This window comes from Schistocerca cancellata, chromosome 2 (genome assembly GCF_023864275.1).
Source record: "Schistocerca cancellata isolate TAMUIC-IGC-003103 chromosome 2, iqSchCanc2.1, whole genome shotgun sequence".
Taxonomy (NCBI): domain Eukaryota; kingdom Metazoa; phylum Arthropoda; class Insecta; order Orthoptera; family Acrididae; genus Schistocerca; species Schistocerca cancellata.
The window spans coordinates 945,768,586-945,787,650 of record NC_064627.1 but is presented as its reverse complement, the minus strand read 5'-3'; the positions used below and the strand labels follow the sequence as shown (position 1 = coordinate 945,787,650).

Genomic DNA, 19,065 nt, shown 5'->3' with positions numbered 1-19,065 from the left:
TACATCTGCCAATAAAAATTCATAAGAATGACTGATAGCTGAAATCTATTATTTACAAATCAAAATAACTGTCACTGTGTGCAACAGCCTCTGAATGGAGGGTAACCTGATGAAGATTATCTCTTCCATCTATAGACAAAGCATAAGGAAACACGAGTTATGTGATAATACTATTATTCTTATTAATCAACTGTTGAATGGCTTTACAATGAAATATCCCATGATGGGGAAAAAAACTCTGATGAACATCTTGGGCATGCCAGACACAAGGTGACCTTCTGTACCAACTACCATCTCTTAAAATTTTTAATAATCAGTGAACTGCTACATATAAATTTAGTTTTGTGGGCTATATATCTTCAGGAATTCAGTTTTGAGACATGATTAATTTATGAGGATAGGAATTATGCCCCAATACTCTTTCAGCCTATCCAAAAGTATGTAAAGAGAAATCTGAGTGTGCGAGAATTTCAGGTCAATTTTCAAAAATTAATTTACAAGAAGAAGCAACTACAGTGTTTTGTATGATAAAGAGAAGAATAATGGGGGAAGGAGCTTTGTTTGAGATGAATCTGAGGCAAGATAAGGGAAAATGAGCTCGTACCAGACTATACAGAACTGTGCTTTAATTCTGAAAAACAGAAGAGGTATAAAGACAGAAATGGAAAGTGTGTATTCTGCGAGCACACATACCATACTTCAGATATGAACATATCAATTCAAAGAGACATACCATCCACACTAAATACTTCTATTACTCCACAGAAACTAAATAATTCAGTAAATATTAAAGAGAAACACATCAAAAGATACACAGGATGACAATTATTGAACCATGTGAAAAAAAGTAAATTAGTTACAAACTACGGCAAGCGCACACTTTATTCAACAAATAAACGTCACTACAGATATTTGGATTTAGGCTATGACTGTTCGATATGCCTGCCATCATTAGCGATGATGTGGCGCAGATGAATCCCGAAATTCTGCATGACCCCCTGAAGTTTCGGAACATTGATGCTGTCTATGTCCACCTGAATGGCTGTTTTCAGCTCAGCAACGGTTTTTGGGTTATTGCTGTACACCTTGTCTTTCATATAGCCCCATGTAAAGGATTTGCATGTGTTCATATCCACAGAATATGGCAGACAATCGAGGTCCATGCCAGTGGCCTCCGAGTACCCTAGAGCCAGAATGCAGTCCCCTAAGTGCTTCTCCAGGACTTCAAACACTCCCCTGCTTCGATGGGGTTGAGCTCCATCTGCATGAACCACATCATCTCAAAATCACGGTCACTTTGGATAATGGGGATGAAATCATGTTCCGAAACCATTGCATTCCATTTGGTAGTCACTGTCCCATCAAGGAATATCGCCCCAATCATTCCATGACTGGATGTTACACACCACGCAGTCACTTGCTGAGGGTGAAGAGACTTCTTGATCACGAAATGCAGATTCTCAGTCTCTCCCCCAATTACACCAATTTTGCTTACTGACGAACTCATCCAAATGAAAGTGAGCTTCGTCGCTAAGGCGTGCGAGCATGCGCACACTAATTTCCATCATTCCCTGCAGCCAACCGTGCAGTTTGAGCATCCTACTGTGAACCGTTCAAAAGTTATTATGGTATTATTTCATATAGTTCAATAATTGTCACCCTGTAACTGGATGCTTAGAAGCCAAATTTACCAATTTAATCCACTGTGCCAAAGGTTTTATGAAATTTGGTGGCCACACATACCACTGGACCCTAACCTGAAGCACAACATAGCTTGAGATGTGCTGCTGTTATTTGGGAAGGACAGTTTACACATGAGAGAAGCAGCAGTAGCTCTATACCCTGTATTGTAGATATTTTCCTCCTAATCTAGAAGTAATTTCCACAATTATCAGTGTAAGTGAATCAACTCTAATCAGAATTTGCTGACATTTAATTTACAGAAGTAGCCTGTAGTAGCTGCTTCTACCTGTTAAGGAATAAGTTGATTAGTTCCACATGCCTGAAAGCTCTCCCTTATGATGGAATTAGCGAATCATCATATGCGAATGATTAGGAATGAAAGAGTAAAACTATATCCTCAAAAAAGAGTAACTAGTCATTCTTAAAAAGTAAATCTATACATGAGAGTAATGTGCAAGTTGGAATGCAGGCATGCTGAACTTAATACTCACAACAGATGGTCTAAGCACATACCCAACTTTTAGTCAGTACTGAGCAATTTGGTGTATTGTGGTACAGGAATTGCAGCTTCAGAGATAAATGGTACATCTTATATGAAACGGATCAAAATAATTTACATTAAGAACCAAGTGTGAATCTGTCTTAACTAAAATAGTTTGCAGGTATTTGAAACATACTCCCATAAGTGAGAGAGGAAGAAAATTCTGGAAACAATATACATAAATAAACCAAAGGATATAAATTTTGACTTTGAAGTCATTGCAAGAACAGTCAACACCGGAAGAATAGCAGGTAATTCTTTTGGAACTTTGAGGGCCATTTTGTAATGGTGTCACTTCCTTGGTACCAACTTGAGGATCCTGCAAGTCACGAACTTATAAAAAGATACTGACCAAATCTGAATTTTCAGAGCATCCCCAGTGGTCTGTTGTGACAGCATATTTTGCACAATTGAAACAACAAGTGGTGTGGCACTTTCACATGCCATTGTCCGTCATCAATCAGGAACAAGCCATTTAGAATGAAAACAAGAGGGTGGAATACCTTTAACATCCTTTAGTGACTGGTGTATTTGACAATTGTAATGTTGAATCTTATATGTCATTTTAATACAATTTATCAGTTGTTAATCCACACTCGAAGGAGAACACTCCTGAAAAATTAAATGAAGTCTGAGGTCCATGAGAATGCTATTTAAAGATTAAATATTTATTATACGCATATACAAAATGCTAATATTTGGTTCCAGCATTTAATAGAATGTGGTGAAGCATTTCCTAAATGTAGATGAAAGACTGTTGACCAACACCTACAGCCAATAACCAGCAACATACCCTATCACATGAAAGACACCACACTTTTCCTCCAGTGGCTCTCCACAGTTCCTATTCCTTTACCACATCTGCCAGTCCATATACCTGCAAATTATTTAAGTTTTCCTCTTGTTTTGCCTAACTGCACTTAATGGTTTTACAACATCTGAACAATTTTGATACTACCTTCCATGATGTGAAATAGTTTAACTGTGCAGATGATCATGGGTGAGATTGGGGGGAGAGTGACTGCGATTTTATCTCAGATTCTTTTTATCTACTTTCTTGCATCTTTTCTGTTTTAACTGCATTCTTTTTTACTAATTTCATACGGGTGCTGATAACCTTATCGGTGAGCGATTCTAATCCCCCCCACACACACACCTTTACCACCCAGCACTCCCTCCACACAAACATCCCCAATGCACAAAACCTTGCCACTATTAAGCACTATCTTTTTCAATGCCTGACAGACTCCAGACCTACAACCTTCTTCCTGGTCACTATGACCAACTATATCCTCACACATAATTACTACTTCTCTGAAGGCATCACCTACAAACCAATCAGTGGTACAGCAATGGGCACACGCTTGGCACCATACTGTACTAACCTATTTGTGGGCCATATATTTGGTCTTTCTCAGCCCAGCCACCTGCCTTGATGTCAACCTCCACCTCATTAATGGCAACATCAGTTCCCTCGTCCACATCAAAATTACCAACAACACCTACACTCTGATATCTGTTACCAATTCCACACCAGGAAGTTTGTGCCATAAGGCCTAGCCACCCTTGGTTGTTGCAACTGCAGTCATGAGCAACCACTCTCCAAATATGCCAAAGGTCTCACACAGAGCTTCACAAAATAAAATTACCCTCCCAACCTTATCCAGAAACAGATACCCTATGCCTTTATTCTCTAGACACCTGCCATCCACCAAGTAAACACTGCCCAGCCATAAAGGAGCACTGCTCTCATTACCCAGAAGTGCCCAAGACTGGTATAACTGTATCAAATTCTCCACCATGGTTTTGACTACCTCTCATTGTGCCCTGAAACGAGAAATATCCTCCCCACCCTGACTGCGGTGTTATTCCACCACTCACCCAACCTAAACAACATCCTTGTCAGTCTCCCTATTACCACCGTTCATAATCCATTGCTTCAAGGCTGATATCCCTACAATGTGCTAGATACAATATCTGTCCCATACATCCTGCCGCTACCATCTACTCCAGTCTTGTCACAGACATCTCCTACCCACTAAAGGCAAGGTCACCTGTAGTTACAAATATGATGCCACATTCCATGTGGATACGGCTGCTATCAAGCTGTCAGTCCACATCTCATCACCCAACTGTGGCCAAGAGACAGCTGTATCACCCAGCTGATGAGCATACTGCTCAATACAATGTGGTTCAATTCAATGACTGCTCCACACCCTGTGCCATCTGGATTCTTCCCATCAACATTGACTTTTCTGAATTGCATGATCTACTTCTCTCCTCCCCTATCACTTACAACACCAACTTCTTACACTACATCTACCAACCTTGTCACGCCCCCACCACATCCCTGCACATTCCCATGTGCAGCACTAGAATATTCCCCGACCGCTCATCATGTCTCTTCCTTATCCCTACTGCCCACCTCAGCTAGGCATGCAAGCACCCATGTGCTTGAGTTTTTTACTTCTGATGAAGGACTTAGTCTGAAAGGTCAATATTTCTACATTTTTTTCTATTGTGCTTGTCTGTGACTCAACACTTCCTCTATGCGGAGAGTGGCAATCTATACTTTCTAATTTTTTTATTTTTCTTAATCCTGGACTTCCAATCGTTTTTACTTTTTTGTACTACACTGGAATTTTGAAGCCTTGATTTTTATTTATTATTATTATTACTTTTTAGCTTCAAAATCCAGGAAAACTCATAATTAGTGAGTGGAAAGAAAAATGAAGATTACACAATGATCAATGGCTTGTTACCTCATATAGAGAGAATGCCTGGAGAACGGTAAATTGTAACTGGCTTCACAAACTTAACATTCAGCCCCGCCCTCCCCTCCCAATCGTCCTGAGAGCATTTATAAAAACAATGCAAAATACCTCTGATGCTGATAAAATGGAAGTGTAAGTTTAAAAGCACCTTTTCCAGTGGGGAGAAAGGAAACCACTCGTAATCCTATATAGAAAGAGGTATAACCTAATGTTCTCTCTCTTGACTGCTTTTAATATTATAAAGCTGTGACCACCTTGCCAATCATAGTTATTCTGTTAACTTTTTTTCTTCCAAATATAAACTTGCCAGTTTCTAAAACTAATATTTATTCCCAATTTTGTGCATCAGTTCTGTTTCAGATATTTATATCTCAACAAATGTTCTCCATCTCACAGGTTATTTATGTGCACTTTTTAAAATGTTCCTATTTTTGTTTTGCATCCTCTTTTAAGAATGTGATGTAGTTACCTTGTGGTGGAAGTGGCTGCCATGTATTAGAAGAAGGATCGAAGAAACAAGGGTAACTTCCATTCGTTGGCGTAACAACATTGGGATCAAGCCTCAAAGACATACACTGGCTATCATTTTGACGCCAGAGCTCCTGTTGTTGTCGTCTCTGACGTTCCTCTTCTTCCTCCTGGGCCACTCGCAATGCAAACAAGTGTCGACGCTCTTCCTTCGAAATTTTTGGAATAGGCACCAGTGTTCTTGTGCTGCTGTGAGCATGTACATCATATTAAACAACTCAATACATGAAAATGTGATAACCTCTTTCGAAAATCTTTTCAGACATTGTATGTGGTCTACATTACTAACACAAGCAAAAAATATGGAGGTGAGAGGTAAAACAAAATTTGCGTGACAATATTGAGTAAATGGGAGCAGGGGAGACTTCTGTGGTTGAATCAGATATAACATAATTAAATAAAGAATAAATATAGGAAATAGATAATGTTTGTTTTCCTAATGCTTACACATGTTTTTAAATTTAATAGTCACAATAGTGATAACTATTAAAAGTAATTAGTCAATGATTAATTACCATATTTGCACAAATATGCGCTGCAAATTTTTCCTAAATTTTGTCTTGAAAATCATGATGTGGCCTGCAATTGAGATTCCCCCCCGGATTATAAATTGTCAATTTCAAAATGGCATGTACAAGTGAGTTGAAAATAATATAATTACAAGTTGTCGCAATAACTTTTGTAAACCATCAATGGCTTAAGAAGAAACCAGCAGAAAAGCTTATACCTCGTTCACAAATACAGCAGCTGTTCCTGAAAAGAGAAATCACTGCACTGCTCCTTTTCAACAGCCACATGTATGTTATTTGCACACTATATTCCCCTATATTATTTACTATACGGCTGTTTGGACAATCCAAATAGTCCAGCATTTGGTCCGCATTGCCCATTTGGGAATGTAAACAACAATATTTGCATTGCAGCTAGATCACATAAAGCTAGAAAGATAACAAATTGTTTTTGTACGCCTGATGCAGTTGTTATGCAATTGTAATCCTGTAATGAATAGCTAGATTATTTCACTGCATAAATCGCTGAACCCACTCATACAAAACTTTAAGGGAGTGACGTTCATAAAATTGACCAAAAAATTTAAATTTTCAATTTATACTTTATTTATAAGTAGAACTCATGGACAATAAGTTCCCAAAGTTTCTATTATGAAATTGCATCTAATGTGCCTGAAAAATAACAAAATGTGTGATGCAACTTTCCTGCCATTCCCACTTTTTGAAGCAACACTTTAATACTAGCTCAGTGAAAAATGATTCCACAGATTACTTTCAAGCAAACTTGCACAGGAGACATCAGTAAGGCTGTGAATGCTGAACTTCTAAAAAAAATGTGATCACGGCAAAACCCAGAATCCAAATGATTCTCTAAATTCACTCATGTGGAAACAATACCATAAAATCACACTTTCATCGCAACTTATGGCACAGTTACTTTTGCTGCTATTCAGCTTACAGGACTGTTTCACCCCAGACAAAAAAAAAAAAAAAAAAAAAAAAATTGTTTCCAGCCACATATTGAATATGTAATAATGTTGTGAAGTGCACCCCAAATGTATGAAAGCTCAAAATGCTTCAAAAGAGGGCTTAAATTGCGAGGTCGCCAGCGTCCTCATGGCCCTGAAGTGAAATCAGCTTCAAAGAGGTTGTCACTGTAAGCCTTGAGGGCACCGGCTACCTCACTTTCTTACAGGATGTGATAAAGAAACAGGGTATAACTTACATGAAAATGCATCCAACTGACTGTTATTTATCAGGTGTATATAATAAACAGCATACAAACATAGGAACAAAAACTGTTTTTCTTACAATTTGTGTGTTTTTGAAAAACAGAAAATGCAAACAAATTCATGACATTCCTTACATATTGTGATCGCTTTTGCTACAAGTTTCTGCACTTCATTTGTTCCTTTATCTCTTGAAATCTTCAAGTAGCAACTTCTGTAGCTGTTCTGGATTTTTCTATTTCACTTGTCTCTCTGCATGCTCTCTACTAGAGCATGGCTCTTGAAAAGTTTAGAAGATTGATTGGGAGTCGGTGTATAGATGTTGTTCTCCAAGAGGCTCATGATTGTTTCCTCCCTAAAATTGTTTATAGTAATATTTGTCTCAGTAAATATTTTGTACAAAAAGTGAGCATTTACTACTGCTGTGTTGAGAATAATTTCAAACGCCACTTTATGGTACTATCTTATTGTTTTCCTCAGTGGTGAAAAATAACTCTAAATCTGGTCTGACACATTGATTCCTTACTTTGTCGCATTATAATGCAAAATGGCAGCAGTCTTACACATTTCCTCGCCCGTTTTCTTGCTTTTATTCCCAGTGGTTCGCATTTCAATGCCATGCTCAGGACCACATTTACACGAATCTAGCATAAGGCTCGATGGCGCATTAGATTTGAAAACAAACTTGAATCGTTCACCAGTATTTCTTACCCTCCGTGATTTGAAGTAGCTAAACATTTATTAAACTCCAGCAAGAAAATATAGATAAGGTATCGGTGAATTAAAGAAAGGAAGATGTAAACTGGGTAAGATATTATCAAGTTAAGGGGAGTTAGAACGGAAAAAAAAATTTTTTTTCACATTTTCGGATTTTTATCTCATTATAAAATTTGCAATTTTCCAAATAAAATAATATATGTATATCACTTATGAACTCACATGGGAAGTACTTTATTTTATTTTCTTAAATATAATCTACCCCAGTTGAAAATGTTAATTTTTATGTGCATTATTTCAAGATCTAATAACATTGGTAATTTTTTTATATAGAAGGCTGTGGATTGCTGTGTTATAAAGGTTAAATTATCAGTTTGTATTGGTAGCACTGTCAAAAACAGTGTATAAACATGCTTTGAATGTCGAAGGGCTAACGTTTTTCCGAGGAAAAGTGACAAATAAACTGGTAAATCTCTCAAAAAGTAAAGTATGATGCCAAAATGAAGTGTTTTTAAGAAATGTGGGTTTCATGATAATCAAGTTTCAAATAAAGGGAAACACTGTGTTCAACATGTGGCGCGTAAAGTTACAGACAATGAAATACAGGCAAACTCGTCAGTCTCTATAGAAACACCCAGCAGTGCTTTGAAGATTAAAATATAACGTTGTGGCACACAGTTTTCTCAAAACTAAAATGATGTAAATGGAAGGTTAGGTTATATTCTGATAGATTTACACATCTTAACAAGGGTGTTAGGTGAAAGTGTGTGTTGTAAAATATGTGGAGGGCCAGTTAGTTTACATGAAGACAGTAAGGTATCAAATTAACGAGCCAGGAAACTTATCATTAATTGTGCCAGTTGTAAATATACTCACGCATTTTGGAATTCTGATAAGAGTAAAGAAAATTATTTTGAAGTAAATGTTAGGTGGTTTTATGGATTGAGAGCTATTGGCAAAGACACACCGCAGCAGAAACAATGTGTGCTGTGATGAATATGCCACACCCACCTTGCAAAATCGAGAAGTATGCAAGATTTATTGGAGCTGCTGTGGAATCTGTTGCATGTGAGTCAATGAAGGGCACTGCAAACAAAGCTGTCGAAATAAATTATCGTATGACTGACATACCAGTAGCTTTTGATGACACTTGACAGAAGTGCGGCTACAGTTCTAAGAAATCTGTTGCTACAGTGACCAGTGTGGATACTGGAAAGGTAACAGATTTCCAGATTTTAACCAAACATTGTTATAAGTGTAAATCAGGGAATGAAGATGAGCATATCTGTGACAGAAATTATGAAGGAACAAGTGGTGGTATGGAGGCCTCTGCAGTTATTGAAATTTTTAGAAGATCTGTGAATGAAAGGGGAATGTGGTACACTAAGTTCTTAGGTGATGGAGACTCAAAATCATATAACAGTGTAGTAGCCACTCAGCCTTATGGTGAGAAGATTATCACAAAACTAGAGTGTGTTGGTCATGTCCAGAAGAGGATGGGCTCCAGATTGAGGAAGTTGAAACAAAGTTTGAGAGACAAGAAACTTCCTGATGGTAAAACCATAAGAGGCAGGCTGACAGACAAAATGATTGATGAACTACAGCAGTATTATGGGATGGCCATTAGAAATAATATTGAGGATTTGTTTAAAATGAAGCAGGCAGTATGGGCTACCTTCTTCCACAAATTGTCAACTGATGAAAAACCAGTACACCACCTTTGCCCTCCTGGACCTAATTCATGGTGCAATTAACGCAATGCCCAGTGCTCAAACAGTTCATGCAACCATAAGCATTCCATCCCAGCAGCAGTCATGGATATCATGAAACCTATTTACAGAGGCATATCAAGTCCTGAATTACTAAAGTGTCTGCATGGCCACACTCAAAGTCCCAATGAGTTGTTCAATAATCTTATACAGACTCGCTTATTAAAAAATGTTTTTGTTGGAATGAAGACACTAAAGTGGGGGGTTAGTGATGCTGTTATTGCTTTCAATGATGGCAAAATTGGTAGGGTGAAAGTGCTACAGAATATGGGACTTAATCCTGGAGCAAATTGCAGTAGACAACTTCAACCGGTGGACAAGGTTTGCTCTGATACAGCAGAGTATGCAGCACAGTTGGCCACTAAGGAGTCCAGAAAGAAGAAAACTTGGAAAAAGACCAGGGTGGTGCTAAGTGACTAAAAATAAAAACTTAAGCATATATTAAGTGAGTTACAGTCTTTTGAAAGTTTAGAAGCTGTTCCTGAAAATTTAAATTTTCTGTTGCATTTTACCCTAAATCTCAGAAACCACTTCGAGTAGAGTATTCAAATTTTCTGGGAGTAATAACATACATATCCTGAGTCTACTGAATTAAAAGAACACCATAATGTTATGTATAATTAAAATTATTTAGGATAACATACAAAAAGAGTAAACAAAATTTTAAATGTGTAATTAAAAAATTGTATTTCCGAAAGCAGGGCTGAAATGCAATTATTGTAGTTCAGTAGACTCTTAACATACAGTTAAATGTCCTGTAAAAGGTTCACGCCAATGGCTACAGTGGTTCCTGAAACACAGGGAAGCCAAGCCACTAAATTTAACATTGTTGGAACAGGGCGTTCCAACTCGCCTTAAAAGAGCTGGCATATATTTCCAGTACTGAATTCTGTTAGCAGGTGTCAGAACAAAATCCATTACTGCCACAAGAGGAAATTTTCTTTAGTTGCTCGGTTCAAATAGAATGTGATGTAGTTTTCTTTTTTTCCGTTAAATGTAGGTACTGTCCTATACATTACAATGCATTGTTGTACTTCTCAACCTCATTTCATTATTGTTGGCCTACTATGGTAGTTCAATTGTGTTTGCATTAGGTAGTTACGAAATAGACGGCAAGCAGAGAAGAATATTGTATGAAGCTACTTTGAAGTATAAAATAATTCTTTATGCTGAAAATTACGGTAACAGAAGGGCAGGAAGAGAGTTCAACATAGCTGAGAGTAACATTTGCTTATAGGAGAAACAGAAATTGGGATTATTTGCAACTAGTGCTATTAGAAAGAAATTCACTGGACCTCACAAAGGAAGATATTATGATGTTGAAGTAAATGTTTTGGAATTTGTCCGAGAAAAGAGATTGACTGGGAAACCTGTGACCAATGGCACAATAATAAAAAAAAAGCTACAGGGGTGGCTGCAGCTCTTAATATACTGAAGCAAGAGTAAGGCTAGCCAGGGATGGGTTGATCGCTTTATGAAATGAGGGAGCTTATCTCTGTGATGCTATACAACAATATGCAAAAAGCCTCCACAGGATTTTGAGAAGAAACTTCGAGAATTTCAGCGGTATGTTATGACACTTAAGAAAGAGAAGAATTTTTCAATGGGCTAACTAGGTAATGCTGATGAGACTCCAATTTGGTTTGATATGCCACGTAATTACTTGTTTGACAAGAAGGGTACAAAAGAAGTTACCATCAAAACATCCGGGTGTGAAAATTAGCGCAAAACAGTAATGTTGGAAATCACAGCAGATGGGAACAAACTTTCCCCCTTTTTTTATCTTCAAGCAAAAAACAACCCCAAGACTCCAAAAAATGAAAGTTATTCCCTGATGATGTCACTGTTCAGAATCAAGAAAAGGGGTGGATGACTGAAACTTTGACGCTTGACTGGCTCAGAAACGTGTGGGAACTCCGTCCTGATGGACTTTCCAATCAACCATCAATCATTTGTCTTCATGCATTTCGTGGCAATCTCACTGACAACATAAAAAAAGAAAACAGCCTACCCAGTGACCTGGTTATTAGTCCTGGAGGAATGACTTCTGTATTACAACCACTGGACATTTGTATAAATAATCCTTTCAAAGGTTACATTCAGGAACATTACGAACAATAGTTTTGAGAACCAAATCATGAACTGACTCCGACAGGAAAAATTAAAAGTGCTGCATGCTACATTGTTGCACACTGGCTTTCAGCTTCCTGTAAATGCATCGAAGCACCAATGATTGTAAAATCGTTTAAGAAATGTTGTGTTTCAAATACTCTAGATGGCAGTGAATACATGTTATGGAACGACACCAAGGATGGCAGGGAAGGAGGAAATGAATATATTTCTGATGTAGACTCTTCAGAGGATTCCAGTAATGATGACATTAGTGAATAATGATGAGTAACACCTGTAATGTACAGTATGTTTCTTTGTAAGTCTTGTAGGTAATTAAGTTAGGCATTCTTTTTTAATAATGAAAATACATGTAAAATAAATTTCAACATTACAAAAATACCCTACCAGCAATGTGCCAAAAGTCCCTTTATTTTATCAATTTAATTTTTAAAATTGGGGTGCACATTACATTCAATGGTGCATTAGATTCGCGTAAATATGGTAGTGAGAAACATCACATCTCTTTTGTCTTGCCATTTTGTTACTACTATTCCATTATACACTCTTCCAATGAATTTGCCTTTTCCTACTTGTGACATCGTGATTTGGGAGGGGGGGGGGGGGGATCTTTCTGTTTTTTCTCAGGATACCTACGATGATATTTCTGTCCAGCAAATGCCTAGCTAATGACACGCTTGTGTAATAATTGTCAGTCCCTTATTTGCATATTTTCCATTAAGTCTAAAACTACTTTTTCTGCAAGATTTTTACTGACATAGTATAGCTGCCCTGTGTAAACAATCACTCACAGCATATAACCAGCTTGGTTACAAAGTTTAAATACCTTGATTCGATATCTATGGGTCTTGCTGGGGATGTAATGGCGAAATAAAAGTTGTCCACGAAAGGGCACCATTGACTCGTCCACTCCTAGCGTCTTTACCGGTTCATACTGCAAGCAAAATTTACTCTGGATTATATCAAGGAGTTTTCAGATCTTGAATATATGATCACTTTTATATGCAGTTGCATTGTCCTCGAAATGGACAAAGCTCAACAACAGTCGAAATAGATTATGGGACATAGTTCAAGCGACCAGGTTGTCTCTGTAAACAACACTTTTACTCCAATTGTCGCTAATGTGTGGGTAATGAACTAGCTGCCAAAGAACTCTTGGTAGAATATCGTCCCCAATGAAAGTTCTAAAGACTTGTATAGATTTCAGATTCTTCTGATTCTCGGGGCAATGTAGGTCATTATATTCAAAGGTTTCCATATTTTTGAATTGTATGTTCCTCAGTGTGCTACTGTCCACTTCAGCCCAGTTTTCATTTTCACTTCCTTCTAGAGATTGAGGAGAGATAGGTTGTATAATGGATGGCTCATTACCTTCTTCCAATTCCTCATCACTTTCATTCTCAGACACAAATTGTTGCTTGGGTGAGGAAGTTTCATTGAGTACATTGTCATTATCATTGTCATCACTCAAATCACGAACATCAGATAACTCACCATCATGAGCATTGAGAATTTTTAACAGCTCTTCCTCTGTCAAGATATCAGACTTATCTTTCAGTCTCTTTTTACGAATTGGGGGACAGGGACTTGTATCTCCATCACGTTTCGTCTTTGGCCTACCATTAGATTGAGCCATTTACTATGCAACAGAGAGCAAAGTAATAGTGTCAAAATACATTTGGTGTTTAGCAAGTGATTATAGAATAATTTGTAATGTGCCAAATAGTTACCTGAAATATTCTTCAGTTTCTTATTCCAACACTTACAATCACTATGCTGCATTGCTACGCAAGACTATTTCTAAACAATTAAAACTCAACTCTGAAAACAATGTATCAAAACCACATCATACAGAGTGCAGTATGAAATTTTGTACAATTATGTCTATGAACCTAATAAATGGTGTCTTGAGAGTAAATTTTGAAATTCTGAGTGTAGGCTGAGATATGGAGGAAAGTGCTTGGAATTTTGCAAGAATTTTATTTTATGCTTACAGAATGATAATTACAAAATTACTTACATTTTCCTATTCAACATATTCGAAAAATCTCATGAGAGAAGCTTACTATATGCAAAGAGATTAAAATGAGAAATTTCCTGTCTTTTTCCACATCTGGATATTTGCACTTTCACCCTCAAAATTAACACCAACTTTTCAAATTTTTGAAGAGTTTCTCTTCACTTGCACACCAACAATTGTCCCCTTCCCCCCCCCCCCCCCCCCTACATGAAATCTACATTTAGCTTCTTACTTTCTGTTTCTCTTTACATGATGTATAGCTGATAACCCTAAGTTGCTCATTTCTTAAGCAGGATTATTATTATTATTATTATTATTATTATTATTATTATTATTATTATTATTATTATTTCTTTCCTTTCTCATGCGTTATGTCTGGTTAAGAATGGAAAGTGACGCGGATCTTGATCAAGCGTGACTTCCTTTTAACTGTACGGTATATGTTACATTGCATTTAGGAACTTTCGGGTAATTGAAAATGTATCAATAATTACAGATTTCTGTAGTGGTATATATACATTTGGATGTAGCTGTATTGCGTTGATGTACTGGTGGATACTGTGTGGTATGACTCCTGTAGTTGATAGTATAATTGGTATAATGTCAACTTTGTCCTGATGCCACATGTCCCTGACTTCCTCAGCCGGTAGGATGTATTTTTCAATTTTTTCTCCTCTTTTCTTCTGTATATTTGTTGTATTGGGTATGGATATTTGGATTAGTTTTGTTAATTTCTTCTTTTTATTGGTGAGTATGATGTCAGGTTTGTTATGTGGTGTTGTTTTATCTGTTATAACAGTTCTGTTCCAGTATAATTTATATTCATCATTCTCCAGTACATTTTGTGGTGCATACTTGTATGTGGAAATGTGTTGTTTTATTAGTTTATGTTGTATGGCAAGTTCTTGATGTATTATTTTTGCTACATTGTCATGTCTTCTGCTGTATTCTGTATTTGCTAGTTTTGTACATCCCATTGTGATGTGATCTACTATTTCCATTTGATGTTTGCAAAGTCTGCATTTATCTGTTGTGGTATTGGGGTCTTTAATAATATGCTTGCTGTAATATCTGGTGTTTATTGTTTGATCATGTATTGCAATCATGAATCCTTCCGTCTCACTGTATATATTGCCTTTTCTTAGCCATGTGTTGGATGCGTCTTGATCGATGTGTGGCTGTGTTAGATGATACAGGTGCTTGCCATGTAGTGTTTTCTTTTTCCAATTTACTTTCTTCGTATCTGTTGATGTTATATGATCTAAAGGGTTGTAGAAGTGGTTATGAAATTTCAATGGTGTAGCAGATGTATTTATATGAGTGATTGCTTTGTGTATTTTGCTAGTTCCTGCTCGTTCTGTAAAGAATTTTCTTAAATTGTCTACCTGTCCATAATGTAGGTTTTTATGTCGATAAATCCCCTTCCTCCTTCCTTTCCGCTTAATGTGAATCTTTCTGTTGTTGAATGTATGTAATGTATTCTATATTTGTGGCATTGTGATCGTGTAAGTGTATTGAGTGCTTCTAGGTCTGTGTTACTCCATTTCACTACTCCAAATGAGTAGGTCAATATTGGTATAGCATAAGTATTTATAGCTTTTGTCTTGTTTCTTGCTGTCAATTCTGTTTTCAGTATTTTTGTTAGCCTTTGTCTACATTTTTCTTTTAGTTCTTCTTTAATATTTGTATTATCTATTCCTATTTTTTGTCTGTATCCTAGATGTTTATAGGCATCTGTTTTTACCATCGCTTCTATGCAGTCGCTGTGGTTATGCAATATGTAATCTTCTTGTTTAGTGTGTTTTCCCTTGACTATGCTACTTTTCTAACATTTGCCTGTTCCAAAAGCCCTATTTATATCATTGCTGAATACTTCTGTTATCTTTAGTAATTGCTTGAGTTGTTGATTTCTTGCTGCCAATAGTTTTAGATCATCCATGTATATGAAATGTGTGATTTTGTGTTGGTATGTTCCAGTGATATTATATCCATAACTTGTATTGTTTAGCATTTTGGATAGTTGGTTCAAAGCAAGGCAGAACCAGAAAGGACGTAATGAGTCTCCTTGGTATATTCCACACTTAGTCTGTATTGGCTGTGATGTGATATTATTTGAATTTGTTTGGATATTAAGTGTGGTTTTCAATTTTTCATTACTATGTTTAGTAACTGTATCAATTTAGGATCTACTTTGTATATTTCCAATATTTGTAGTAACCATGAGTGGGGTACACTATCAAAAGCTTTTTGGTAATCAATGTATGCGTAGTGTAGCGACCTTTGTTTAGTTTTAACTTGATATGTCACCTCTGCATCTATTATCAGTTGCTCTTTACATCCTCGTGCTCCTTTGCAGCAGCCTTTTTGCTCTTCATTTATAATTTTGTTCTGTGTTGTATGTGTCATTAATTTCTGTGTAATGACTGAAGTTAATATTTTGTATATTGTTGGTAGGCACGTTATGGGGCGATATTTTGGCAGGTTTGCTGCGTCTGCTCGATCTTTAGGTTTCAGGTAAGTTCATCCTTGTGTAAGTGTATCAGGGACTGTGTTTGGGTCTGCAATGTAAACTGTTAAATAATTTAGTTAGATGTGAATGTGTTGAGGTGAACTTCTTTAGCCAGAAATTTGCTATTTTATCTTTTCCAGGGGCTTTCCAATTGTGCATAGAATTAATTGCTCGGGTGACTTCATGTTGCAAAATTATCACTTCAGGCATTTGCATGTCTGTTATGTTGTACCGGGTTTGACCATATGTTGCTCCAGAAGTGTTCCATGTCTGTTATGTTTGGTGGATTGTCTATTTTAATGTGTGTGTTACCTATTGTCTGGTAAAATTTCTTTTGATTTGTGTTGAATGTTTGGTTTTGTTTCCTTCTAGTTTCACTTTTTTTTGTTTCTTCTAAGTCATTTGGCCAATGCTTGTAATTTCTGCTTCTTTTCATCTAATTGCTCTATCGCTTCTTGTTGTGAGATTTTACCTAACCTTTTTCATTTTTTGTCTGATATTTCATTTCTTATAAATTGTGTTAGCTGTACGATGTCTTTTCTCAGGTTTTCTATTCTGATCTGTAGCCTGTGTTGCCATGCTGGCTTTTTGGGTTTCTTCTGTTGTGTTGGTTGGTTCTGATCTCTGCCTAGTGTGTATATTTAGTGTAGTGAATGCTCCTATATAAACCAGTAGTTGTAACTCTTCCATAGTTGTATTTTCATTTATTTTGTTGTGTATGATTGTGTTGATAGTTGTTATTGTTGTTTCGACTTGTGGGTTATTTGGTGGTCCATGCAAGCAAGAATGGTATAATGTCTGTATTTGTATCTTTGTATTCTACATATGTCAGCTGAAATTTTTCTTCTATATTTAACATGTGTGTCACTTCGTGTTCTATTTGTGCTTGTTCTGGTGACTGTCTTAAGATTTCGTTTTCCTCTGATTGTTTAATTGATGCGTGTTGTTCTTTGTTTTTTTTTCCCCCCTGGGATGTTTGAGTCCATTACTGCTTCTTCTGATTGCTCATTATTTTGTTCCAGTATTTGTTGTACTTGTTGTTCGATGTTTTCTAATTCTGACTGGGGTATCCTGTTATTTTTTATTATTACATGGATCTGATCAGCTAATCGTTGTTCTGTTAAAAATTTTAATTCTAGGTATCTGGTAATAAATGTTGTGTATACTTGTGGTCTGTATCCAGTTGTGTTGGTTCCTGAGTTTGTTGCTTGGTAATAACAAAACATGAGCTTTTGGTTAACTTCATCTCACCATCTCATCCTCTGTCTTTGTTTTCCTTCTAGAGTGGTTGCAAGAAGCATATCCTGCAAAACACCTCTATTTGGATTTAAATCATTTTCCATGTGGCTAGCAGTGTCATTACCATTTTGAACGGGCATAGGGTTCAAGCGTCGTCCCCGACCAATGACAGCATTTGTCCGAGGCTTCATTAGTTCTGTTCCGAACCAACTAATCACACTAAAAGGGGGGTTAGCCCTATTAGTGGTTTGTTCTTTTCGTCGCCTTTTACGACTGGCAGAACATACCGGAGGCCTATTCTTTTCCCGGGCCTCCACAGGGTTTATTATTATTATTATTATTATTATTAGTAGTAGTAGTAGTAGTAGTAGTAGTAGTAGTAGTACTTTTCAAATGGTGATAAATTCAATAGTGCAGCCCATATTTGAGATTTTCTTTTTACTATGATCTAGAGTCAAAAGTTTAGGTGCAGCCTAAATTTGCACAAATATAGTATCTACGCAGGACAAATGTACAGTGAATGATATCTGAGCAGAGAAAATGCAGTTGGAATCCCTGGTTTCAAGATAGTAACATAATAATAATAATAATAATAATAATAATAATATGAGGATGAGTCAAATGAAAACCTTAAATTTGTAATAACAAATTTAAATTTCGAGCCGTTATCCTGTAAGTTGGTAAGCGTGCTACAAACAGCGTGCAGAATGGCCTGTAGGTAGCAGCATAGTGCAGATGCACACATACTGTCGCAGTATCAGTGTAAAGATGGCCGCCCCACTTGCGACTTGCACCAGAGAAGAACAGCGTTCTGTTATTCGGTTTTTGCGTAGTGAAGGTGTGAAACCTATTGAAATTCACCGACGAATCAGTACGGTGATGCATGTCTGTCACAGCAGCAAGTCTACGAATGGAGTAGGGAGTTCACAGATAGTGTGACTTCAGTGGAAGATGCTCCTCGTCCAGGTCAGGCACGAGTTCTGACTCCATACAACATTGCAGCAGTTGACGCCATAGTGAAGGAAAACCACCAAGTGACACTGAATGTCATTGCAGCATCTTTACAGATTAGTCATGGGTCAGCACACCACATTGTGCATGATGTGGTCCAGTTTCACAAAGTGTCTGCAGGATGGGTGCCACGACAGCTGACTCCTGAAATTAGAGAATGACGTGTTGATGCTTGTGAAGAACTTCTTTGGCACTTTGAACAAGAAGGTGATGGCTTCCTTGCAAGAATCGTTTCTGGAGACAGAACCTGGGTTCACTTCCACCAACCGGAAATGAAGAGAGCGAGCAAGGAATGGCGCCATTCCTCATCACCAAAACCAAAGAAGTTTCAAACAGAACCATCAGCAGGGAAGGTTATGCTGACTCTCTTGTGGGACGAAAAAGGTGTCATTTTGGAGCATTACAA

At 37.1% G+C, this 19,065-nt stretch overlaps 1 protein-coding gene across 4 annotated transcripts in view; it reads right to left on the bottom strand.

Annotated features, from left to right (window-relative positions):
- Positions 1-19,065, bottom strand: part of LOC126162917 (uncharacterized) — a 252,238-nt gene that overhangs the window by 77,228 nt on the left and 155,945 nt on the right. For 2 of the 4 annotated variants that reach the window (XM_049919735.1, XM_049919733.1), the window contains exon 13: positions 5,468-5,715. In XM_049919735.1, the coding sequence (XP_049775692.1) occupies positions 5,468-5,715 (248 nt within the window). The remainder of the gene's footprint in view (positions 1-5,467; positions 5,716-19,065) is intronic. The other 2 variants (XM_049919734.1, XM_049919736.1) reach the window with 1 other exon arrangement.